The 25,562-nt window shown below is 52.7% G+C and overlaps 3 protein-coding genes across 9 annotated transcripts in view; 2 read left to right on the top strand and 1 right to left on the bottom strand.

Annotated features, from left to right (window-relative positions):
- The first annotated feature begins 12,552 nt into the window (after positions 1–12,552).
- LGALS2 (galectin 2) lies at positions 12,553–14,955 on the top strand. The gene is made up of 4 exons (XM_009568440.2): positions 12,553–12,679; positions 13,160–13,242; positions 13,533–13,692; positions 14,754–14,955. Exons 1-4 carry the CDS (start codon positions 12,674–12,676, stop codon positions 14,898–14,900), a joined length of 396 nt encoding a protein of 131 aa, XP_009566735.1. The 5' UTR covers positions 12,553–12,673; the 3' UTR covers positions 14,901–14,955.
- A 1,278-nt stretch (positions 14,956–16,233) lies between these two features.
- On the bottom strand, positions 16,234–24,369 carry CDC42EP1 (CDC42 effector protein 1). Of its 4 annotated transcripts, none has more exons than XM_054072351.1 (3): positions 24,065–24,369; positions 19,684–20,566; positions 16,234–18,650 (listed from the first exon to the last, which is right to left on the bottom strand). In XM_054072351.1, the coding sequence occupies exons 2-3, from the start codon at positions 20,126–20,128 to the stop codon at positions 17,866–17,868; spliced, it is 1,230 nt and encodes a 409-aa protein (XP_053928326.1). In that variant the 5' UTR covers positions 20,129–20,566; positions 24,065–24,369; the 3' UTR covers positions 16,234–17,865. The 4 variants fall into 4 exon arrangements, with proteins under 4 accessions (XP_053928326.1, XP_053928328.1, XP_053928327.1 ...); XM_054072353.1 differs by lacking the exon at positions 24,065–24,369 and adding an exon at positions 23,090–23,852; XM_054072352.1 differs by lacking the exon at positions 24,065–24,369 and adding an exon at positions 22,975–23,111.
- Positions 20,580–25,562, top strand: part of CARD10 (caspase recruitment domain family member 10) — a 35,153-nt gene continuing 30,170 nt past the window's right edge. For 2 of the 4 annotated variants that reach the window (XM_054072332.1, XM_054072323.1), the window contains exon 1: positions 23,093–23,256. In XM_054072332.1, coding sequence (XP_053928307.1) covers positions 23,164–23,256 — 93 coding nt within the window. In that variant the 5' untranslated portion in view covers positions 23,093–23,163. Of the gene's footprint in view, positions 22,476–23,092; positions 23,257–25,562 lie in introns of those variants that run through there. The other 2 variants (XM_054072338.1, XM_054072349.1) reach the window with 2 other exon arrangements.

Below are 25,562 nucleotides of genomic sequence, written 5' to 3'. Positions count from 1 at the left end.
CTCTGAAGGAGTGGTTTTGCAGTGTGGTGTTTCACAGCCCCCTTTTGCTCAGGTTTCGATCTGTCTGAGTCTCAAGGTTGTTTATTTTCCTTTCTTTGGCAACACCCAGTGGTTAGCAAGTCCAGGATGAATGGAAGACTGCACCTCTTTTTAGCTGTTTGCGAACAATGGCAAGTGAATTCATGCGTAACAGTCATGTCAGCACCAGCCTTTCAAACCTTGCTTTTATTTCTGATAGGTTTAGAAATCTCTTTCCCCTTTGGTTAAATCTGATTTTTGTGTAATGGGGGCCATTAAGTGCAACAACAACGACAAAAAAAAAGAGGTTGGAGTTTGTATTTTGCCCCTCGTAACAGTAGTTAGATGACACGTGAGGAAAAACTTTTCTCCTATCCCTTGATTTATTTTTATCAACAGCTGGAATCCTGAACTAGGTTTGGATGGAGACGCTCCATGTTGTAATTAACACCGCTCCAGAATGAAAGTCCGGGAACTATAATTAGTCAGTTGCAGAGGAAAGTGATTACACATGAGCTGGAGGCCTGGATAGTTTGAGTTCCAGAGAGAGGAAAGGTTGTCCTGGTGGACGGGTGCATATGTCCAGGCTTGGTGAGCCCTGCAGGAGACTGTCCCGCAGAGGGCAGCAGCAGCCAGGAGAGCTCCTGCCTCATCAGCACGGGCTTAGCTAACGCTCTTGCTGCCTGTATATCGCAAGTGAATTGCAAATCATAAATCAGACAAAGTCCCTCTCTGTGGGGAAGGAAGAACGGCCTTGCAGGATGGGAGAGGAGTTTCCACCCACCGAATCGTCTGCAGCCAGTCAGAACCCACCCGTTGCCCTTGCTTTGTGCCCACATTTGTTTGGCTTTTTTGCCTTGTGTGTTTATGTGAACCCTGCGATGTTTTTCAGATGAGCTTGTGTGCAGCAGCGAGAGCTTTTGTGTGCTTCCTGCTGGGTCGTTGGTTCTGGCTCCTGATGTGAGGTTCCCTTTCCCCTTGTCACTTTCCTCTTTCTGTCGGAGACCTTTCACTTTCCCGGAGCTCAGTACTGTGTTCTTTTGTTTCCTTTTCTTATTTTCCTGCCCTGGCCAACTGCAAAAGCCACTTCCTGGGTTTTTGACTCAGTTTTCTCTCTGCTACTTTCTCTTAGAACAGGGCTGGCAGCACCTCTCCTGACATCACCTCGGACCATGCACCACTTATGCAATCCTCTGTATTTGCAGCCCTGCGCGATTCTCTGACCTTGGCTAATCTCCTTCCTTTTGCAACGCTTCTAAGCACCTTTCGCAGCAGAGGGTTGCAATTAGAGAGGCAAGTATAGAGTTGCAGGCTTCTCTAGAGGGAGAGCAGGTTTGAGTTCCTTTAATCTAATAGGAAATGTCTTCTTCCCTTTCATATGCAGCACTTTCTTGTGGAATGCTGTCATCCAGCAGGATTGCTCCCTTCAATTTCTTTCAGCGATTCCCTTTTCGCTGCAGGAAGACCTGTCCCCGCTGATCAAAGGCATCCTTCTACAACTACAGGAGGAGAATGAGGAAACAGGATGCTGGATAAGGGATCAGAAAACCTGATGGCTAGGTGTCTACAATTAAACGTGTCTCCGAGCAAGACTCAAGGAAATGCATTATCTGTTCTTGATGCCTCAGTTTCTCTGGTCGTTAGCATGGGGATAATTGCACTTGCTTCCTTTGGGGAATTGCCTTGACCTCTGTATGCTAAATTTCTTTTCCATGTTGGTTCTGTCATTAGAGCAACTAGCTCAGCAAGACAAGCAGGAGAGAGAAGCAAATACCTGAGTTAGAGGTGAGCTTGAGCAGCTTGCATCTTCCTTGTGTGTGAGCCCTCCTTCCGGACTGAACAGCTCCAGGGGTGTCTCGATCCCTCGATGCCCTCCTGGTCAGTGTGAGGAGTGGCAGTGTCTCATTACCTGCTGGGGAGGGCTCAGCTGGATTTGCTGTTGCAGATAGCATCTTCTCAAGAGAGTCCAGGACAGTCAGGAGATGCTCTGTGCTCGCAGGAATGCTCTTCCTGTTGAGGAACAGTATCGGCAGCAGGCAAACATAAAAGAAAAATGACAAGACAGAAGCCCTGGTCGCAGCCGTGGCGTAGGGGTCTGATAGATTACTTATCTGGGTAAACAAAAAGCAGAAGAGGGAGGGGAAGACTTGCAGGTCAGAGAGTGCTGCTTGAATTTATGGGGCTGTAGTGAGCACCGAAGGCCCCGAGCCCGCAAGGGGGAGCCTCGATGAAGTCATTTGCCGCATCGCTGATGAGATCAGCTCTAGGCTGGAACAGATCTGCTACTGATACAGTGTGCTCGGGATTCAGGTGTCGAGGGAGGCACTTGGAAAGGTGAACAGTTCCATCCATTTTCGCTCTGTCCCTGACTTGCTCTGTAATCATTAGCAGATGGAAGGTGTGTCATTAGAAAGCACAAGTATTGTGGGGAAAAAAAAGGTTTAAGAGCCTGGATTTTGCCAAAATACCATTTAGCTGTGAAGAACACTGGGAGGGAGAAGGAGAAAAATTCTATTGCAAAGGCATTTTTCATGGGCATCCAAGCATGATCCGAGCTGAGATCAGTGACACGAAGCTAGGCATGGAGGAGCAAATCAGGGAGCCCAGCTGCAGCAAATCCCCAAGCCTGGATGATGAATACATCTCTGCATTGCGGCGACAACAAAGTGTGACTTAGTGAAGCGTTTGCTGGGGATGTTTAGTGTAGCAGCAGCCCGCGGAGCTCAGAGGCAGAACCCTGTGCAGCTTCTCTTTTACAACACGGCACAGGGAGGAAGCATTCCTGCTGCGGGGTGCCCCGGTGCTGAATGCATGTGCCCTCAGCTGTGTAGCTGGCTCAGGTTTGGCAGCTGGTGAGCTTGAATAGATGGGTTTTGGCCCAGGGCTTGAAAATCCCCCATTGCCAGTGATCTTGCTTTGGCTGCAACTGCCTCAGGTTCCCTAGGAAACTTCAGTGTTGGCTTAAGTCCGGGCTGCGAAACGGCAGAGGAGGCAGCCTGGCTGCTCGGACTCTGCCGCTTGGCACTGCAGCCAGCTTCAGTCTTGCTTTTGGCAGCAGCGAGGAGCAGCAGGGCGTAGTGAACCCAGTGCTGGGGCATGGCAGACGTGGGTTTAGGAATGAAAAGAAAACTGCAACCCAGGAGGAGGGGGAAGAGGAGCAAGACACAGAGTCTGCGTACGTGGATTTTCCAAGGCTGGACCTGGCCTTTCGTAGGCTTGCTTCTGGTCCCTCTGGCTTTGTCTGTGTTAGCAAACGTGGCAGGAGCAGAGCCAGGCTAGAGTGCTGCCTCGGGATGTTGGCTGATGCTGCGTGCTTGCTAGCACCCTCCTTGGCAGGGTTTTGGGCTGTGCCAGCAGTGCCTCATCACCCAGCCATGGCGGGGAGACAGGGCGGGATGGAGACAGTTCCCAACAGAGCCCTGATTTCACCAAGGGTTTAACCTCATGGATGAGAGCTATGCCCCGCTTCTTGGTCTCAAGGCCGAAAGTGAGACATCTACACCCTGTGAGACCAGGTCCTCATGAAGGCAGGCTTTTGAAGTGCAGTCCCCTGCAGCCTGCATGTTTACTTGCTAATTTTCCACTTTTCCCTGTCCAAAGATGGGAAATGTCATGCAACAGGTTCTAAGTGAATGCATGGGGTGGGAGTGTGTGTGCCAGACTGAAACTGGGAAATGCTCTGTCTGCTGGGCATGGCTGAACACAGGGTTGTGACTCAGTGTCTTACACCCTGCACTATGGATCACTGGCCACGTTTGACCTCCTGCGTTGTCTCTGTGGGAGAGATGCTATGAGGAAATGTTGTCTGAATGCATGAAGTCATGGGGGCCAGCTCCTGGATGCAGGCAATCAGACAAGCTTGGGCACACAGGCATGTTGAATTTGCTTCTTTGACTCCCCTGCTTTGGGCAGACAGAATGGGGAGCCCATCATGTTGTCCGTGGAGCACCCTATTCTGCAAGGGCTTCCCATGCATGCACACCTCTGTCTTACCAACATCCCAACCTCCACCAGGTTTGGGATCTCACTCAGGGAGCAGAATGGGGACAGAGCTTGTGTATTCCTTATTTAACATGCTGCTGGTGGATGAGTCCCTCAACCAGGAGAAGGATCAGGCTCGCACCACTAGGTGTGTCTGGATGGCCTCTGCCTTGTCTCTGCCTGGAGGGACTGCATTCAAGTGGCACACCACTGTGTCCCTCAGCCCAGCGGGCCTTTCAGAGGCAGCATGTGCATTCTGGGTCTCACCACACTGCACCCTTGTCATCCCTGATTTGCAGCCCAAGTCCCCCTCCTCTGTGCAGAAGGAGGAGATGCTCCAAATGAAAGCTGATCCTCTTTTCACGTCCCTCGTCACCCAGAGCAGCTTTGCATCTTGTGTAGCTCGCTTCCCCAAAGCAGTACTCTGGCTGAATTTCAGGAGGAGGAGGTGTGCTGGGAGTCAATGGGGTTAAAACCAAGTTGTCACAGCATGGCTTAACCAGTGGGCTGTGAGACCTCTTCCCTCCAGCCATCCCCTAGCTACTAACACCCAGCTGCTTGCTGGCATCCAGAGCAGGCAGTAGGCACTCTTCAGCTCATCCTGAGCTGAGTCCCTGGGGAGCTGCTTCTCTGTTGGAGCTGTTCAGGAAAGATTCCCACCCCTTTCCTAATGAGACCGAGTGAGTAATAGAGATGTTCCTCAGGGACAGTGTTGTAAGGAGTGCTACGTGCATGTTCAGGACCAGAGAGCAGGTCTCCACTAGCTTTTCCCTGCTGTTGTGCAGCGGACGTTGATGCATGTTCCATCTTGACAGAAGAGATAAACTATCTGTGTACTGATGGGAACTCGCCTGGCAGTTGCAGCCACCAGTGCTCCTCGCATTGTTCTTATCAGATCTCCTGTCTCGGGAAGTCTGTTTGTTGCACAGTGAATGACAACATGTTTGGGGCTATTCAGCCTGGGATATGATAACATTTGTCTGTTGTGAGTTGTGTTCAAAGCATTTAGTTTGTAATATCCTTTTCCCCTCTCGGGAGCAGCGTTCTCCATCCACGAATCTGACTACAATTAAAGCCGCATGTCTGCTTCACTGCTGGAGGCCTCTTGAGGAGAGCAGTGCGAAGAAATTAGGAGGCAGCCAGAAAGTCACAGCCAGGTTCTGGCATGGATGTATTGCCAGTAGTGAGGAAAATAAGGACAGCAGAAAGTTGCATAAACTGGAGGGAAGGGAAGGGAAAGAAAGCCAGAGAGAACAAATAGTGTAGCATGTCTACTGGGAACACAAAATAAACATCCACTGTGGTCAAGTGAGTGCTTCTGTATTACTGGCTACTTCAGATGGATCAGAAACAGGAGTAGAGGCTCATAAGAGCAGTACAGAGGACAGACAGGATGCCTATATGGAGATGGTCAACAAAACAAGCTGTCTTCAAATGCACAAGGCATCCCTTAGTACCCAGTATAGTTCTAGAAAGGAAGATAGGGTGTCTCAGCAGGACAAAGCAGCTGCAAGCAGCTGCCACAGCGTTCCCTGCCATCCCATGCAGGTATGAAACATGTCTGGGTGGCATTGTGACCCAGCAGGCTCAGGTGCTGGCTTTGAAAGCGCCTTCACTTGGTGGCAGCTCTGAGCAAGGCTGAAGTTGTAGCTCCAAACTGTGAAAAAGTATTGTATGGTAGCACTCCTCGTGCGGGTGACAGCAGAGCCAGAACCTCCTCTGCACTTTGGCTGTCCCTGGAGCTCCTGCAGTGGTTGCAGGTCAGGCTCCGTGTGACTCACTGTGAAGGTCCATGAGTTCATGTATTTCTAGTGCCCTTCCCTCTGGAAGTGGAGAGGAGGAGGGGAACAAAGAGAATTGATTGTGTGGGCCTGGTCTTTTCTTAGGTCTCTTTCAGATGCCTGCAGTTCCCTCTTTAGAATCCCGTTTCCCACACCGAGTCAGTCATTTTGGGATTTGGATTCCCTGTCTTTTGGCAGCTTTTCTTTCCCCATTTCCATCTGGTTTGGTTTTTACTGTTTCATTTTGCAGGGCCATCAAAGGGAGTTTGTTCAAGCTGATTTTGGAGCAACAGATAGTTTTGACTTGACAACCTCTTCCTCTACAGACCTCAGCCATGGCCTTAGATGCAGGGTGGGTCACTCCTTCAGACCTTCTCAAAGCTGATGGATGGTAAAGTGGCTTACTGCTTCCCAGTAGGGGTGAGGGGTACTTGGCTTTAGTGACGTAAACATGTGAGAACAGCCCTTTTTTTTTCCCCCTCTGCTTTCCAGCCCATGAGCTGTTAATTCTTGTGGCTTTTCAAAACTTGCTATTTCTCCTTTAGCATTTCTTTCTCTTTATTTCTTTTTTTTTTTTTTTTTTTTTCCAGTGGATGAGCCACCCTTGGCATTGTGCCTTGTGCGTGTGACTCAGACAAATTCTGCTTGTCTGTAGGATTCCTGCAAGTCCTCAGAGTTGTCCAACCCGCCTGGGCTCACCACTGGAGCCTGTGAGAAACGCACTCAAAGGGAGTCACACAGTGCCAGCAGCCTTGTTCTCCCTGTGCGGGATGGATGGCTGCATGCGGGAACTTGGCAGTCACTCTTGCCGCACACCCTTGTTGTTCTGTGGGGTTGAATCCAGGATGGCTGCTCAGAGCTCAATGAAGGGAGGTCCTGGTGGACCTTTTGTGTATGGTGCAATGCTGCGTTTCTTTCTTGCTTCAAATTCCAGCCAGCTGGCCTCACACTGTCTTTGTTGTGGGAAATGGTTCCCTTGAGACAGGGGAGTTGGGCTTGGGGCATCTCAGAAGTGCCCTGGTTTCCACTGTTGGAAGGCATCCGTTGATTTTGAATGCCTCTGGTTTTTGGACTTAATTGGACCCCCTCAAGGGCTAATCTTTTTCAGAGGCACTGAAACCTCCTCTGTACCTCCTACTGATAGTAGATGGTGTGGTGAGAGATCAGCATCTCTGATACCTGACCTGCATTGGCCACGGGACTTCACCTTCATTTTAGCTTCTAGGAGAGGTTTGCGAAGTTGGATATATTTTTTTTTGTTTAATAAATTTTTAAAAAAATGTGTCCATGGTAGTTTTAAGATGAGAATCTAAACAAGAAGAGGTTTTCTGGATGTCAGTTTTGGTATCTGTGCCTCATTTTCCTCATGTGCAAGATGAGGGGGCTGCCATCCTCCTCCTTACTCAATGGTAAGATAAAGCTCATAGAGATCTTAAGCTTTTGGTGCAAGATGTAAGTAGACCATAAGACTTCATGAAGCTGATCCATTGTGGAGAGGTCTTTGGAAGATCCTTTCCCACTGAGCTAATAATATCTCATCCAGCAAGCCTGGGTAAAGCTGGGAGATCCCAAAAATCCAGGAGAGGGGGAAACCACGAGTCTTCTATGCATCTTCTCTTTACCAGCAGGGAAGCTTTCAACACAAGTGCACTTTTATCTCCAGGCATGATTTTGAAAGCCTTTCCCACAACCCACATTCCTGGCATGCCCCCATGAGGGAAAGAATCAGAGAAATGAAGGCTAGAAATGGGACTGGGTGGCATGTAATCAGTCCTCTGACCTCTCTTCTCCACTCTTTGCTGGTTTGGTTCATTCTCCTGATGAAATGGCCCTGATGCCTTATAAGCCAGCCTCCTTACACATGAAACTAACTTCCTCCCCTCCCTATGCACAACTTGTACCACACAAAAGTGTTGCCACAGACTTCGGAGCTGCTCAAGAGAGATGACCCCTGCAAAGATATGAGGACATAGCTTGGCCCCAGGGGTAGAAACAATCCATCAGAGCACATTTGATCTCCCCATGGAGATGGGGATGCCTGTCACTGTGCACCTTTGCCTGTAGGGAAAGAGATGGACTCTGAGACTACACCTCTTCCCTGTGCTCTTGATCTGTGCCACTGCTTGGTGCAGGTTGCCTCCTTCCTTGCTGCTCCTAGTCATGAAGAAAGGTGGAGTTTTTCCATATTGTAGCTCTTCAGCTCTAGGATGAGAAATTGCACCCTACAGGTGAAGGGGCGATGATGCTGGTGGAGAACCTACCAGAGTCTGATGGCCTCTTATCCCTTGCCCTTAAGTTCAGAGCTTGTATGCTGCTTCCATACTTCCAACAGGGGCTCTGAATGGCATACTGTCAGGGAGCTGGAGGAAGGGCAGGAGATTCAATTTTAGTCCTTTGTTCCTTTCCACTGTAGTTGATCTGAGTGCAGAGACTTCAGTGCCTTCCTTAGAGGAGTTGTCCCACTTTGGTTAACCTCTTAGATAGGAGGTTAGTGCTCATGGGCACCAGTTCCCTTGTGCTTATCATTGCCTTTTCTTCTGCATCTCCTGGGCAATCCTCTCCTGTACACGCCTCCCAGATCCACAGACCTGCTTATCCAGTCTCCTGCTTGCCTCAGTGTTTGGCTGAGGTAAGTACATTTTGTTCTCTCAGGCCTCTCCGTTAGGAAGCTGGCTGGCTTTCAGAGCTTAGGGATCAGTTGGGTGAAAGTTGCAGCATTATCTGCTGAAAGACAAACCAACGCCTCTTGACTAAAGGAGAAACCGGTCCTGTCAAATCTATGTGGGAATTTTTGTGACAGGCAGATGGGGTACTGAGCAACTTCATCCGGAGATGATAGAAGCCTCTTCTTGGTCCTGTTCTGAGCCCTGGCCTCTGAAAATCCGGAGCTCTGCTTCTTGAAATCCATCCCACAATCCTCTAAGGCAAGGAGCATCCCCCTAGGCTTCATAAAAGGGGGAAACCAAGGCAGAAATGTGGCTTAATCACAATTGCTAGGAGGAACTGCAACCGGGCCCCAGATGAGGTGAAAGAACACAGTTTAAATCAGGTCACTGCTTGATATTTATTGTGTGGAGTTTCTCTTTTTTCTTTACCCCCACACTGAAATCCTTCCCCAGAGGCTATTCAAGGAAATAAATAGCCAGTGGAAAGGGACAATAGCTTGCTGTGGAGTACAAATTATATGAAGCAGTAGGAAATAATAGCAGAGTGAGCAGCTGCTACTCCAAGAAAGAATGCATGTTTGGACTCTCCCGCTCCCTTTGCCTTGAACAGATGCTGATGCCTGGTCTACAGCACAGGCTCCCTCGTGCCTCCAGTGCGAACTGAGACAGACGCCTTCCCCCCTCTGCATTGTCCTCTTCTGGTGCCACTTCTTTGGTGTCTAATTAGCACCAAGCTGAAACTGCTGCCTTCCATGAGGCTGCTAAGGGAATCTCTTTTCTTGCAGGGCTTGGTTTGATGCAAGGGCAGCGGCACATGCATTCACACACGCGCCTTCTTCAATCTCCTTCTTCCTTTCTGGGCTGAGCATCATGTCTGGTGATGACCCGTGTCACTCCTGAAACGGACTCTTCATAGCTTGTATTGTCTAGAGAGGATGTGTTGGTTGCCCTCTCCTCCAAGCCCCTTGGAGCACTTCCTCAGAGCACCATTGAGAGGGATGGTGGGGACCATTTTGGTGTGCTGGCATGGATTTCGAGGACTGACTCTGCCACAGAAGGCCCTGAGAAACCTCTCAGAGCTGGGGTGGTTGGGCTGTCTTGGCTGGGAAGTGGGGAAGCCTCTGGTTTTCCTTAGGGCTTCACACCTAGCTGGCTTATCTCCTGCCTGAGTTAGAAAACAAAATAAACACTGCTGCCAGCAATGCTGCTGCCGAGGGTCTTGGCAGCCTGCGAGGGAGGCTGGCATTCAGTGTGTTCTCAACAGCTTTGTGGGCACCTTATGGTAGTGGTGGCAGCTCTAGGCTATGGTACATGAGGTGCTGCTTGTCTGGAACCACCCTGAGAGTCCTGTGATTCCATGGGTGCTCCCGAGATCTCCCCAGGACTAGACGGAAAGTTGTGTAGGACTGTTAACCCCAAAACCTACTTTATGGGACCTTTGCAAATGAAGCTGCCATGTTTCATGAGGTGAAAGCACTCTACAGAGGACCTGCCCTGCCACCCTTCTGGCCAAAAGCCCATGTCATTGCATTGATCTCATCCCTCCTTAATATATGGGGTTTTTTTTGTTTGTTTGTTTTCTCCATACAAAATTGCAGGCCTGCTCCCGGATGGAAGCTCAGCTTGCCCTCACGTTGGGCACGGCCACCAACCTCTCACCAGTGATCACCTGTTGCATCTCTGCTGTCCCAAGGCACCCTCTGGCTACATAGCAAAGCCTCTTTCAGTCACAGTGATATGACCATGGGTATCCCATACCAGTACAGGCCAACTACCCTCTAGCCAGGATGAGCACCTATACAGGGCCCTGGAGAGGCACTTCCAGGCAGGTACCCTATTATAGGATCATATCTTGGGGAGTGAAGTGTCCTAGATCCCTTGCACCAGTGGCTGCCAGCTTCTACAATCATTGCTTATATTTTCCTCATTGCACAGACCCTTCACCTCCTTTGTAGATGCCCTTTTACCGGATTTCCTCTTTCTTTGGGATCTACGTTCCCAACATGTCACTGTTTCCTTGAGCTTTCTGCTTTGCAGTGTCTGCAGGGAAGTATCAACCTACTCCCTTCATTCTCTGGTCATTCTGAACACTATTTCCAGTTGCACTGGAGGATTTCAGCTCTTCTGGGGTCTGTAAAGTCTTGGCCCCTCCTACATGGGGAGCACATTCGCCTGCATGAGAGAGGCCATCTGCACAGGGCTGGTGTCTGACCGTGAGGAGGCTCAGCTCTGCAGACGAAGGAAGTCACCAGTGCTGGCAGAGTTGCTGCCTGGTTTCCCAGTATTGTTCCCAGTGGCAAATAGAAGGGGGGTGAACGCCCCTGCTGAGCATTGTAGGAGGGGGGTTAATGTTATCTTGATAAAATCTCATGGCTCCTCTCTGAGCAGCTCGTGCCTCTTTCCTGCCCATCTTCCCTCCCTGCATGTTCTCACATCCATGGTACTTGCAACTCCACACATAACTCTCCATGTTGGTAGTTTTCCCTGTCCATCAGACACATGCTGCTTTCCCTCCATGCAGCCTCACACATTAGTGTTGAAACAGGTGGATAAATATGAATGAGAGTGATGTTTCTATCTGCTCCACTGAGCTGTGTGGAAAGTGAGTGAGAGCTCCTCTATGTTGCTGGCCCAGGACCTGGCTCTTGTCTCTGCCATGACATTCCTGTGTCACTTTGGCCAGACATGTAGGGTGCGATTTTTCTGCCTGAGCATAGAGTCTGTCTTGGGATGTGATCTCTTGAGCCCCTAGAGATTTTTGTTTCTCTCCGCTGTTGTAACGTGAATTTAAGTAACTAACCCTGATGGTGGCTATAAAAGCAGTGTCTTTGGTCTGCCCTTGCCCCTGCAAAGAAAGAAGGTGAATTGCTGGAAAGAGGAAACTCTCCTAGCCAGTAGGATGCTTAGATATGTTGGGAGGGGTCTCTGGGCTCTTCCTAGGGTGGCTGCAGGGGAGCAGGGTGATGTGTGTGGGTGCGACACAGCAGCGTGATGTGAAACAGACCCAATGCCAGAAACCACCATCCCCAGCACCTGCTCTTGCTGGTTCCATGTTCAGCCCAAGGTGGTTTCACCAACAGCTTGAATGACCTCAACAGCAAACAAATTCCCCAAGGCTTTGCGCTTTATGATCCCTTGATAACAGGAAGTACCTCCGGGGATGGACTGCTTATCAGCACTTACTTCTGCTTGCTTCATGAACTCTTGGGGAAGGGCAGAAGCTGCCTCCCAGCTGGCTGTGCAACAGCTGGATGACTGCACTCAGCTGCAATCTGCAGGGCTTGGGGGGCAGGAGGGGCAGCTGAGGGACTGCTGGTCTCCTGAGCCTTGGCCTCCTCTTCCCTCTAGCTCTCCCACTGACTTCTAGAGTCGAGGAATGCAGCATCACGTTTTTCAACCAAATCTGTGATACTGTCGTCTGACTTGTCGTCCTTACTTGGGAAGGAAACGGCAGGGGTGATGCTCCCCTGTGAGGACAACATTCCCGTGTCTGAGGATTAAAGAGGATGGAGTTATTGGACCTCCACGCTTAGCTCTTCAGACTAAAATATTTGGGTCTTGATGGAGCTTGGATGGGAGGTTGCAGCCAGATCCCACGTATTGCAATACACACAGATGGGTCTGAATCTAGAGACAGGAAAAAGGAAGGAGCTGGGATGCCACTCATGTCACTTGTGCAAAGGACTGTTCATAGCTCGTGCCATCCAGAGGGGATGTGTTGGCTGCTCTCTCTTGCAACTCCCTTGGAGTCTTCCCTCGGAGCACCATAGGGAGGGATGGTGGGGACTACTTTGCTGTGCTAGTGTGGATACTGAGGGCTGCCCCTTGCCACAAAGGGAAGGAGCTGGGTTGCTTCTTTTGGCTCAGCTGTTACAGGCAGAAAAGAACTGAACATGGTGGTCACAATTACATGGCCAGTTGGGAAGACACTTGTCCTATGCAGTGATTGAAGTAGCACCACTAAGGGCTGTGTGTGGTGGTCCCTCCACTGGGAGCCCACTGAAGTGGTTGGGAGTTGGTTAAATCTCCTGAAATCTGTAATGAGAGGAAGTGTCCATAGGGAAGCTGTTTCTCTGGATCAAAGTCTCCTGCCTAATAACAGCCGGCAGGAATGCTGTTAATGTGTAAGCCACAAGGAAGTCTAGAGATGTAAGGTCCTCTGTGTGAAGCATTTCTGAGCTAGACTGCTGGTGGCTTCCTGGCTGGTTGCTCTGCCATCTGGGGAAGATGTCTGTAAGGGCTGTTGCTTCTGTCCTTCGTCACTCAGGGTCCCCAGCTCAGCAAGGCTTAGTGAGGGACTGGCAAGCCACAGCCACCTCTGCTCTCACCATCTGCATTTCTTGGGCTACAGGAGATGCTGAACACGGGACCCTGCATTGTGCCCCTCTTCCTTAACCCTCTTTATACTACTGCCATGATGTTCTCCTTTTCTTCTGTCCTTTCTTTCTGCTGAGGACAAGACTGTTTTCATCTTCTGTCTCTCTGATGTCTTTTCTCACTCGCTGGCTTTACTCAGCCCACTCTTCCCTCACTGAGTGAGAAGCCCATGCAAGACCTCCACCATGGAAGTGTTTTGGCTCTGAGAGGAACACCAGCTGAAACCAGTAGATGTCCTCCTGTCTGGGAAACTTTCTCCAGGCAGCACCCTCTCACTTAGGGTGGCAGGGGGAGAATGGCTGAAGGAGCCCCACAGACTTTTTTTCTCTGTCTCAGGAAAAATTTGAAATTCTCAACCTGGATATGAAGACTGGAGACACCCTGAAGGTCAAGGGCAAGATATCCGATGATAGTGATCGGTAAGTACAAAGAAAGCACCTTGACTTGCCAGGACTGAAGATGAGCTGCAGAGGGAGGTGATTTTCCAAAGCTGCAAGGTACAAAAGTCATGAGTACAGCTCAGTATAGGGGAGACCCTATGCGACCACTGTACAAACTCTCCTGGTTCCTGAGCACAACGGGGACACAGGAGGCATCAAGTACCTGCAGTGCTGATGGAGGAATAGGGTGCAGAGCTGTGAGCTGGATCTCAGGTCTTCCAAGACCTTATCCTGCCTGTGCAGCTCACCTTTCTCCTGTTCACCCACAGCTTTAGCATCAATCTGGGCTGCAGCTCCTCGGATCTGGCACTTCACTTCAATCCCCGCTTTGATGAGTCTGCCATCATCTGCAACTCCAAGTGCTCCAAAGCCTGGCAGGAAGAGTATCGTGATAACCACCTCTGTTTCTCCAAGGGCTCCATTGTCAAGGTGAGGTGTCTGTGCTGGCGTGGGTTTGTGGGGTGTGTGTGGTGGTGGGGAAGGCCCTGGTTAGCAGATTCCCGTACTCTGGTTCTCCTAGTCTCATCCAATGCCTCCTACTCCTGCCCAACAGCCCCTCATCATCTGGGGTTTTGGTCCTGATAGCCTGTTCCACTCCTTCTTCAAATCCCCAATGCTTCCTCTGGGAACTTTGTATGAGCCCTGCCTGTCTCAGGCTTTGTAAGTGCTTCCTGCAGGCCAACATGCCCAGCAGGTGGGCACTCCGGAGGCACATATGAAGGTAAAGGGGAGTCTCCAAGAAGCAGGATCTTACTGCTCTCCACCTGATTTCTATCCTTAATTCCCTGCTAAGCAAACAGGCTTGAAGGCAACTCAGGATTGGGAATAGTCCTCCCTACTCCTGGATCCATCTGCCAATCTGTCCTTCTCTTCCTGCCAAGGATACTGTTCTGGTAGCTGTCTCACCCCATCTGATGTCCCGAAACATTAACAGGGCTGCATTTAGGAGCATTCCTGTTTCTGTTACTAAAGGGAGGAAGCTTGTTTCCTTATTCATGGCTGGCTCTTGGGGAAGGAGTGGCAAGGTGATGGCTTTAAAGAATGATCTCTTTAATTTGTAAGGATCAATGATATATTCTCCTCCTGTCTGCTTGTGCATGTCCACCATTGAGACTCCTTTTTCCAGGTTCTGATGAGCTACTGAGGGCATTGAGGTGTTTGGTTTATTGTGCCTTGTTCAGAGCAGTTCTAAGCCCAGTGGTCTATAAAGACATACACGGGTTTAACTGCTCTGAGTTTACCATCTGAGTAGCTGAAACAGCCCCAGGAGAGAGCCTGTCCCCAGGTTGTACTGTAGATACCAGCTCAAATCCTTGATATCAACTGCTCTTTTCGTGCATCACTCTCAGGTCGATCCCTAGCACCTTGCTTAAGGCTATAGGGACCAGGTCTGACCCTCACAAGTAACAGTCGAGCTTTCAACTGGGTGCTCACTTCCTCATCTCCTCCTTGTTCCCAATTCCTGCCCTTCCTCCTCTCTCTTTTCCCAGTTCACCATTGAAATGCTGGGAGACAAATTCCGGGTGAAACTACCAGATGGGCATGAAATAGAGTTCCCCAACCGGCACAGCTACAGCAAGATTAGCTACCTGAACATCAAGGGAGGCTTCAGGGTCACCTCCTTCAAGCTGGACTGATGAGTATAGCTTCCTAACTCTAATAAAAACACAAGCATTGGAACATTGCTTGCTTTGGCTTCTGTGAGATCTCTGTCTCTGTGGCTCTGTGTGAGACACTGCCGAAGTCCAAGGTTTTTCCGCCAACAGGAAAGGAGCCCTTGTTGGATGGAAATAGCTCCCAGATAAGACCAGGTGCTTTCCTAGGTCTGAACGGGGTATGGTATTGAATGGATAGAAGGTAGGGCAAAGCAGGCTGTGGGTCGGGTTCAGGAGGAGGGGGATTGGCTTGGAGAGTGGTTGCATAATCCCTTCACAATGCACCATTTCTTCCTGCACCTAAGTTTTTGGGAGGGAGGGAAAGGAACAAAAGCATTGACCTGAGCAATGTGGCATTCAGTGGCACAAAAGTGCATAATTAAATATTAGGTTTGGAAACCTCAGGGCATAGGTTTGATGGGTTCCTCTTGGCTGCTCTCCCAGCCAGCAGGCAGGAGGAAGGGGTGCCTTGCCCTCCCACAGGAGTGGTACCATGCAAAGCAATGGCACTGGGAAGGGAGCACAGGTGTGCCCCTGAGCCAGCATTCCTGCCAGTGATAAGGAGTTGTCTCCTCTGACTCTTCCCCTTATCTCACCTCACTTACATACTGGCACATTCCATTTGGGTTACCCTTTACTCTGACATTTCCACGCTGAACCCTACTTAGCATAAGTGAGGCAAGGGAAGGCAGTGGGGAAGGTTTGTGTTGGTTTATGTGGCTCAGCACATCTCAGTCTGTGTCCCTTGCACGGAACTACAGGCAATTAGTGCTGATTGTCAGATACTGCTGCTCTAATTAAAAAGTGTCTCGCCAGCCTTAAATGAGACCGATGTGTGACAGCAAACATCAGGGCACTTTAGGCTGAGTAGGAGGAGAGCAGAGAAGAGCATCGTACAGAGAGCCTGTTCCAAGGCAAGGTGGCAGCACCCTTGTCCTTCTGCTCTGCTTCCTTGCTGCCCAATTTGAGGGACTTGCTGCTGCCTGAATGTGCAGACAGAGGTTGTCTGCTGGGCTGGGAGGACTGCAGTCAAGCCTTGTTTGGGAAGGGTGCTGGTATTCTTCAGGCTGTAGATGAATTGTTGCCGGGCTGGAGAGGAAGCTTTACACCTTCCTTGTGTGCAGGGCAGGGTGTATAGGAGATTATTTTGTATGTTAGCCACAGTGAGTGTCAAAGTACCAGAACAGTTAATCCAGGGATCCCAAAAGTACTGGAAAATCCTGCTGAGAGGTGAGAGGGTGGGATTTTGTGGCTGGGTGCTGGCAGACATAGCAAGGAACACGCTAAGGTTGCTGCAGATGAGGGGAGACACCAGAGAAGTTAGTATCAAAACTGCTTTAATAAGGACAATAATAAGTGCATGGGATACAGAGTGGAGGCAGAAAGGATATTCCGTGGGTGCAGGTCTTTGGTCTGGAGCTTATGTTATGATCTGGGAAGTGGAGGGCAGAAGGAGCTCATCCTGAGAGCCAGGGTCCCTGCCCCAGGGGGTGCAGGGGTGGTAAAGCTGATCCTGCTGGGTGCCAGTGGCCAGAGCTGAGGACTCCTTGAAGCTGCTGCCTGCCCCAGCTTACTTCTGCTGGCCAGTGTGAGGCTGGAGGAGGTGGACTCGCCTACAACCTTGATGCCCTGACTGCGAGTGGCACTTCTGCACACCACACGTATCCATGCCAGAGACATTACTCTGCTCTGAAGAGCTCTCTGCCAGAAGCTGCTGGGCGGTGGGTGAGCCACGTGGGAGCAGAGCCCTGTGGTCACTGCCCAGAATCTCTCCCTGCTGAACACTCCCTCCTGTCCTGAAGAACAAGGGGGTCCTGTGAGGGTCCCTCCAGTGACCTCAGCCCCCGAGCATCTCAGCTCCACGCCATGGCACAAAGGCACTTCTGTGAGGGCCAGTTTGCACGCGGAGCAGCGTGGGGGTCAGCTCGTTCCAAGGCGGCCACACCACCCAGGGCCACTTGGCAAGGGGCATTAGCCATCCTTCACACATCCCCCTAGGAAGGGGCATGTTGGAAAGTAAGGCACATGCTGGGGAATGGGGAGAGGCAGTGAGGATGGAGACTGAGTGGCTGCAGAGTGGGAGTCTCCTTGTTCTGAGCTGGGGGGAAGGGGAGGGATTTTTGGGGCCAAGCTGCAGAATTCAATGACCTGACAACCACCCCTCTGCCTCCAGACAGCCAAGAAGTTTCTCCTCTCACTGCTGTGAGGGGGTGGGGGTTGGCAAAGGAGCAATCCTAAGTGACGCACAGCAGGCAGGAGGCAAGTGGAAAGGCCCCTGCAATTATCTCCGCACATGCTCTCACCTCCTGAACACTGAGTTGATGACATTTTTTTGGGGGAAGGAAGAAGAGACAGCCCAGCTCTGTGGTGTTTGTCTACCCCTTGAGACCCCAGCTGACCTCCCCTGGTAGATAGATGTGCTATATGGGAGGGTCTGGCATCAGCTGGAGCTGAGGAGACCCCCATCCCCCATGTGCCAGAGCTGTCTGTGAGAATATCTCTGGGAGGGCACCCAGGCCAGTGCAGAAGGTGGTTGAGGGCTTTGGTGGGAAGACAGGGCACATCCTCAGACATGCTGTCAGGGCTAGGCTGAGTTAAGGGAGAGAACCTGGGGGGAATGGGATGGGGTAGGAAGGTGTTTAGGATTTCCTTGGCACATGGGAATGTCCCTTTGGCATCTAATGGCAGTGAAGACGAGGAGGGATTGTGATGCCTGCTGCTGTGATGCAAAGCCCTCACTGTCCCCCTGCAGCAGCCTTGCCCAGCCCCGAGGAGCCCCCCTGGGACATAGACTCTCCTCCTGCCCCTCAGTTCCCTCAGCCTGGCAAGGAGGTTGCCCACTGGGTCTACTGATAATGATGGTTCCTGAGGCTGGGGGATAGGGAGGAGGGCGAAGACTTTGGCACCAGTGCCTACAACAGGGGGCCATGACAGGAAGGAAGGCTGTTCACACCTTGACTTCATCATCCTCCTCCTCATCGGCATACTCAAAGGAATTGCTGTGCATCCCCCGGGCACCAACGTATCCCTCCTGCAGGCTGGAGAGCTCAGCCTCCTCCTCACCTTGGTTCCAAGTGGCCTCGGGGGACAGGCTCTCCCCTGTCACTTGTGACCTCCACGAGCTGCTGCTGGGGCTCTCCCACAGGGTCTGCGTCCGGGCCTGCCGGGGACCCTCGACCTTCTCTGAGCTCCGCGGAGTGCTGGTCCCACCATAATGGCGAGCCAGGACTTGGGCTGCCCGGTCAAACTCTCCTGCCTCAATGCTGCAGTCGTTCCAGTGCCCCTGCCATGGTGTCCCTCTGGGCACTGCCCCCGGCCCTGAAGCCCAGGCAGGGTCCTTTCCAGCACCCTCGATGGCGTGTGCCTCTCCGTTGGCATGGACTGACAGTCCTGGCAGTGAACTGGCCCCTGACAGGCTGGTCTGCCCAGAGCGGTCCCAGTAGCTTAATGTTGCCTTGTCCTCTCCGTGGGCTGCACCCGATGCTGGAAGGACCTCGTCCTTGGTCCCCTCAGCATTTGGGAGGTCTGCGCCATCCTCCCCTACCTCGTTTCCATTGGTTTCAGAGAAGCTCATCACCTGGAGGAGCTCACTCATCAGGGAGGGCCCCAGGTCCAGGCGAAAGGAGAGCAGGGAGTCAGAGCGGTTCAACTCATCTTCTCCAGTGAAGGCATTCTCTTGGGCCTTTTCCAAGCGAGGGACGCGAGGGATGGTGCAAAACCCTGACTCCAGCCCTGTGAGGCAGAAGAGATGGCTGATGAGGGGGTGCATGGCTAGGTGAGAGGAAACCTGACTTACATCTGTGGGTGATGAGGAACATTGCCACTGAATCGGAGCAGGTCATACTCCAGTCAGTGGTACTGGCCTCTAAAGGACAGGCCAGTGCCTGTGTGGACATATCAAAAGCCCAGAGTCACAGATGAGGGTCTCCAGGTGGGCTCTGGGCTTGGTAAGATGCCGGCGGGGGCTGAGCCAGGCAGGTGGGACCAGGAGATGGCAGCATTGCCTCAGCTTCCCCTTCTATCTGAGCCAAACTACCTCGCCTGGCTCCTGCAGGCTCCGCAGGTCCCCCTTCCCGAGACCCTCTGCTCCAGACCTCCCTGGGGAAAAGCTGAACCACATCCCTGTGCTGTGAGGCCGGAGAAGAGCCACTTAGCTGTCCTGTCCTATTCATCCTACAATCCTTCCTCAAAGGTCCTCCTGGACCGTAGCCGGTCGGGAGGGATGTGTGCAAAACTGGGAAGAGGGGGATGGAGTCCTTTGAGGAGCACATGCAGATGGGAGGGGTTGACACAACTAGAGATATGGTTGGTGCATCTGCATGGAGGTGGGGAAGGCTGTGCCATAGGTCCCCTTGACATTGCTACCTTGGTGCGGACATTGGCCTGCCGTCCCTTCACCCTCTTGGCTTACTCGGCTAGGCTGCTCCTGGGGAAGCGTAGGGCTGAGTAGAGATCAGGGAGCTTCCCTTCACAACTGCTCCACACAGGCTGCCAGCTGCTTGGGACTATGGGAGAGGAAGAGGAGGACAAACCATCCCTGACCCACTTTGGGGGGTACCTAGGGAAGAGACCCTCCAAGCAAAGGATTAAGGACAGCAGTTGAAAGCTAGGTTCAGGTTATTTCCTCACAGGGACTCTTAAATATCCTCTCTCTGCTGAAAGCCCAAAGTTCCTCAACAGGGAAACTGAGGCACAGAGCAATGGAGAGGGGCCACAGAGGATGTACTGTGCCTGGGTGCCAGCCCCTGCCCCACACTTCACTCACCGTAGACCTGGTGCGTTTTGGAGAAGCTGTTGGAGGCGCTTTTGAAGGAGAACCTGCTGGTCAAGCTCTGGCTGCCACTGCCACCATCGTACATTCCCTCATTGAGCTGTGGCAGCGAGACAGCATTCTTGATGATGGGTGAGATGGGTGGAGGGGCAGGAGATGCCTTCGCTTGGCATCCACTGCCCCGGCTCTTCAGTGGCGTCCGGCGGACATGTCGCAACGTTCGGGTGAAGAAGTTGTTGGCTTTGGCTGTTTCAGCCCCACCATGGTTGCTGAGGAAGGAGGTGTCCCCGAAGACATCTCCACCACGCCCCACATGCATGGTGTGCCGAAAGTCCCCCAGTGGTGGGCTGATCATGTCTGGTGTCAGCTCTGACTTCAGCCGCCGCTTGCCATGGGATCCTGACACCCAGCTGAGCACTGGCAGCTTTCCCAAACTCATGTTGCACCCCTCACCTCACCCCTACTCCTGCAAAAGCCACAAACTCAAGCCCTCACAGGGCTTCCAGCACCAGAGTGGTCTGTCACATCCCCGGCCTCTCCACTGCTTCTGCTCCAGTGCTCTCAGAGGAATGGCTCACGTCACCTTGGCTTTCAGCGGGTGGGAAGGGTGCCTGTTCCCTTTCTTCTCTGCACTACGTTGTGGGTATGTCCTCAGGGGTGAGGTTGGTGGTGGTGTGGAGGTGTTCCCAGGGGAAGTCCAAGGTCACCCCTTGTGTTGCAGTGGCCACTGGAAGCTGTGTCTGGCTGTGGGCTTAGGACTTAATCCTCTGTCTTCTGCTGCCACTGAGCACAAGGGAGGTGGTCAGAGATGGGCAGCGGGTAACAGGACCTCTGGTTGGGGTGGCACAGCAAGCACCTCAATCCCCTCGTTTTCCACCTAAACAATACAAGAGAAACAGTGAAGCCCTTTGAGAAGATTTTCCCAACTACACAGGCTGTACCCCTGGGACTGAGGAAATTTAAGGCAGTGCATGAGCAGTGGTATGGAGGTTGCGACTGGCTGTCCCTTCGCCTGGCTTTCCTCTTAGGGAGGAAGAAAAAGGCTTTCCCCAAAACACATACTCTCCCTCAGACCTCTGACTTCCCTTGATGTGCCTCAGTTTCCCCTGCTTGCAAAGCAGCTTTGTCGGACCTATGCCACAAATGCAGGCTGAGGATTTCCCTCCCAGGCAGCATCTCCTCCCAGAGTGATGCCCTGCCTGGCTGCCTTGGCTCCCGAGGCAAGAAACCTCTCCCTTTATTTTGCTATTCAGATGAACCCTTGGGGAGAGGGTGAGGCCTGGGGACTGCATGCTTTTCGGGAAGGAGGGGCAGCAGGGAGGGAAAGTGCAATATTTGTATATTTGTTTGTTGTCCTCTGGCTGGTCCCTGTGTGCTGGGCAGACATGTTGGAGCAGCAGGGAGATGGGCATGCAGGGTGAGCTGATGCCTTGCAGCCACGGGAAACTGAGGCATAGCAATTCAGGTGGCTGCTAGAGGTTGGAGGAGAATGCAGGAGGGGTGCTTGTACTCATACGAGTCCCAGAGGTGCTGGGGGGCAGGCAGGGAGGCCGCAGCTGTGCGTGGACAGCAGGGTCATGACCTCCGTAGTCAGCAGGCAGGACACCCTGATCAACAGCTCCCCCAGCAGCGTGTGTAGCAAGAGGGAGAGAGCAGGGTGGGGAAAAGAGAGGATCTGGGACATGGGGCACCTCGGAGCATCAGTGGTCTCAGTGTCTGCCTGGGGATGTGTCCTTCCCCGGGCTCAGTTCCCGCTCATGGGCTGGGGAACAGGATGGAGCTGGGTCCCTTCAGCAGGGCCGGCTGTGCAGGGCAGCATGCCAAGAGGTGATGAAGTCTCACATCCATCACTCCCTGCATGCCAGGACACCCCTACTGCACGGTTATGTCCGTCTCCTCAATGCTGCCTGCCTCCCTTGCCTGTCCCCAGGTCACCTCAGAGCAGGTAGGCTGGTGCCAGGGTGGCAAAGCCTCTGGCAAGGTGGAGCCAGAGGCCATGGAGCTACTTTCCTGGCTGGCTACACGCTTTTGCCTTGCCCTGGACTTGTTTGCTCACCCGGGCCCCTCTTATCTGCCAGGGGTCAATGCCTGGGGAAGGGAAAACAAACCTCCCCCAGTAGCTCCCAGCACCATTGGCTGCCTCTTGGGGTGGCAGTGGCTGGTGGCTTCCTGCTGGCCCCCATCTCTTTGGCTCATGCTTATATCTGCCTCCTGCTCACAGGTGAACTGCCTCGAAGCTGGGATGAGCCAGACATGTGTCAGATTTGGGGTGGGAGCACAACCACAGAGTAATTTCCTTCCTCTGGCAGAAGACCACCCATAGACACTGCATCAAGGCCATCCTGGGCTGCAAGTTAAGTCATCAAGGTGGTCCCTGCAGCACAATGGGGGCTTGGGACCACAGGGAAAGAGACCTTATTTTTGAGCTGTCCTTGGGTCTCCCAGGAAGGCACGTGACCCCAGGAGAGGGCTGAGCTACAGCCCTCAAGTTTTCCTTTCCCTCCATGCATTGGAGTTGCTGAGAGGTCTGTACCCCTCAGCAGTGGTGCCTGCATGATGTGGCGCAGACAGGGATGATCTGAGGGGTGGCCCCCACCTCAGGTTCCCCCCTACTCCCTCTTAGAGGTTCCCCCCTCCCCAGCATAGCTGCCCTGCAGACCCCTGCAGGGGACCGAGGCTGGCATCACCCTGGGGATGGGGTTGGGAGGTGAGGGAAAGGGGAATGCAGGAAGAGACCACCCCCTGCTCCCTGTATGGAGAACTATTGAGCTGGGAGCCAGAAGGAGGTGAGTGCTTCCCCTTCCCTGTCCCTTGGCAACCATGGGGACGCAAGCCAGCACCTCCTGGCCTTTGGCTGTCCCTGCCTGCTGACAGGCAGTGGGTGTTGGCAGAGGAGGGAGGGAGGGAGGCAGGGAGGGAAAGAAGGAGGCAGCTGGTGCCCAACCCTACCTGGATGGCATGTTTCTGGCAGGTCTGCTGGGCTTTTTCTCCCTCCAATCTGCCCCTTTTTCCTCCTTCCCTCCGCCCCGGTGCATCTCCCTGCAGGCTGTGCCCCTTTGAGCCCTCCTCTCCACCCAAGCAGACTTATCTATGCCAGAGAAACTCGTGATTCTGTGGGCAAAGGGTGACCTGTGAGCTCTTCTTTCCTCCATTGGGCATGGGAACCCTCCAGTTGACCACCCGTCTGTCTGGGTGCTGCTTCCATTCCGCAGTCTGTTGTATTCAACACCAGCACAGAAGGACCACAGCACATTGTGAACTCCCCTTTTCTGGCTCCCACCTCACCTCCTCCTGGAAGCCTCTTGCCCTCAAAGACCAGCCGTCAGCACCTCCTCCTCCCGGCCTGGCCTCTCCCGTTTCCCCCCTGAGTTCAGCTGGTTTCCACTGGTTTTCCACTCACCAGGAATGGCCAGAGCTGTTCTGCTTGCTGGGAAGAGCGGAAACCAAAAAGGGGGGTGAGGGGGAATAATCCAGATGTCTAGTTGGCTGGAGCTGCCGAAAGCAGCCTCTTCCCTCCTCCTCCTCCTCTCCCGCCTGCCCTCCACCGCAGACGTACTCCAAAAGTGGGTGAGGAGATGTTTAGGGTGGTCTCAGCAGGGGGAAGAGTGGCTGGAAATGCCTGTGGGTGGCCAGGAAGGTTTTCCCAGCCTTCCCAACTGCCGAAAAACCTCCCTTTCCCTGGAGGAAGGGAGGCAAAGGCTCCCCCATTGGGTCACTTTGTTCTGGGATGGGGAAAGCTGACAGGAATAGACTTTTGGGGAAGGGAAAAAGGGACTCAGCTGGCCGGGCTAGGCCTGTTCCAGCTTCCCTGGAGCAGCGCCGGGCAGTAGGCGGATAAGCTGGAGTCTGACTCCTGTGCTGCTGGCTGCTATATATATATATTTATATCTCTCTGCATGACACGCTGGGATGTGGACGTAGGCTGGGGCTCCAAAGGCAGGCAGTTTCCAGCCATCCTCTCCCTGCCCTCTTGCCCAAAAATGCTCCCTTTCTTCCTCCAGTCCCTCAAAATTGAGGCATCCAAGAGCATGTGGGGCTTCAAGGGGTATCCAGAGCAGGATGTGGGACAGGGGTATGCAGTACCCAATGCTTTTGCCAATCCTTGGGTCCTCCTTCTTACCCCATTTCTCTCCTCATCTCCCTTTCCTGTCTCCCCTCTCCTCATTCCCACTTTCCCTCCTCCCGGCTTCCTGTTGCATTCCTGCCTTCTTCCTTTCTTTTTTTGCCATCTTCCCTGCCTCTATTGCCTTGCCACTTCTCCTGCTTCTCCTCTTTCCTACCACCCTCTCCACTCTTTTCCTTCTGCCCCTGATTCCCCCCACCCCGTCCTCCGCCAAGCTCTGCAAACTGAGGAATCAAAACTTTCAGGATTTACCTCTTCCGAGCCAGAGTTATTACTTTTTCCCGTCCTCCTGATGAAAAGTTGGGAGACGGTCCCTGTGGGCCCCTGTGACTTTCTCCGACGGTTACTGGTTCTGTGTCCTGGAGCAAGAGGAGGGGGAGAAAGGGGAGTTGTGCCCCCCTTTTCCCACGGCTGTCTCCCCAAGGCTGGCTCTCCCAAGCTGACGCCCCGATGCCACGGGAGAGAGGGAGCGAAGCTGGCAGGGAGGGGATGTGGGAAGGAGGAGGGCGGGCTGCAGCACGGCTGAGCCAATCCTCGCCTCGTCAGGGAGACCAGAGAAAATGAGATTTATTCCAACTATCCAGGACAGAAAACTTCAGGAACTTCTCTGCCGCTCTCCCCCCTCCCCTACTTCCCCAGTGTTATTTCCTCCAGCGCTGCCTGCCTCCTGCTCCCGGGCTCCTGCTTCAATAAATTTGGGGGAAGGGGGAAGCCCAGCTCGCTAAGTAGCCTGGTTAGGGAAGCCTGGACAGGGGGCAAAGCAAAGGAGTTTTCCCCCTCTGTTTGTGTGTGACACCAAATGTATCAGATGGGGTCATCCCATCCCATCCCACATTGAATGGGAAGTCCCCAGTGCCCTCATTGTAGTGCTACCAACCAGGAACAGGGTCAAGGGGTGCAGGTCATGCCAGGACCTGTGGGTAGCGTTGGGTTGAGTGTTAGCAGGATAACAGCCTCACTGAAGGCTGAGTGGGCCAGGTGGTGTTATGGAGTCAGGACAAGTGTTACGTGGTCAGGGCAAGTGTCACAGCAGCAGCACAGTGTCAGACTAGGCTAAGGGGGTGGCAGTGGGTAAATCCAAGGAGGTGCACTTTGGTGGCACCAGAGAGGGTTTCTCCCCACACATGGGACATCACATTCCTCTGGCTTTGTGTTTTGTTGCTTTGTTCCTTGATGGTCACAGGGCAGAACACCATATCAGTGCCAATGAGGGGCAAACTGTTGGTGGCCACAGCATCATCAGTGCCATCAGTGACCCCCATGGACTCCAGGTGAGGCTCAGTGGCTCTTCTAGGGAGCACCTGGCTGGGCACAAAGCACCTATTCGAGGCCCTGTGGAGGAGAAGGGAGGTGTCTCTGCTGGCAAAAAACGAGATGAGACTTGTTAGGGTTAAACAGGCCCTAGCTGAAAGGTTGACAAGATGTCTGCAGATAAAATGTCAAAATGGTGCCTGGCCTCTCACTAGGCTCAGGTGGCTTATACTGGGCTGCCCAGGCAGGGGCATTTTTATTGCTTGGAGGTTTGCTAAGCAGCAGTAGGACTTCATCACTGTTCTCAGCCTCTTGGCCTCAGGCTTCTCCGTGAAATGGGTTGGTTGGGTTTTCTGCCTTCTGTGGAGTTCTCCATCATTTAGGAATTAAGAACACCTGGACTGTGCATTTTGGTGGTACTTCTAAGTGGGTCTATGTCTTGGAGGGAGATGGGAGTTCAGATCTGAGGTGGGGTGAGCTGTGCCATTATTGGGGAAAG

The sequence above is a fragment of the Cuculus canorus genome, chromosome 1, assembly GCF_017976375.1.
Source record: "Cuculus canorus isolate bCucCan1 chromosome 1, bCucCan1.pri, whole genome shotgun sequence".
Lineage (NCBI taxonomy): Eukaryota > Metazoa > Chordata > Aves > Cuculiformes > Cuculidae > Cuculus > Cuculus canorus.
The sequence above is the reverse complement of the archived record's forward strand: the minus strand, read 5'-3'. Positions and strand labels throughout refer to the sequence as shown.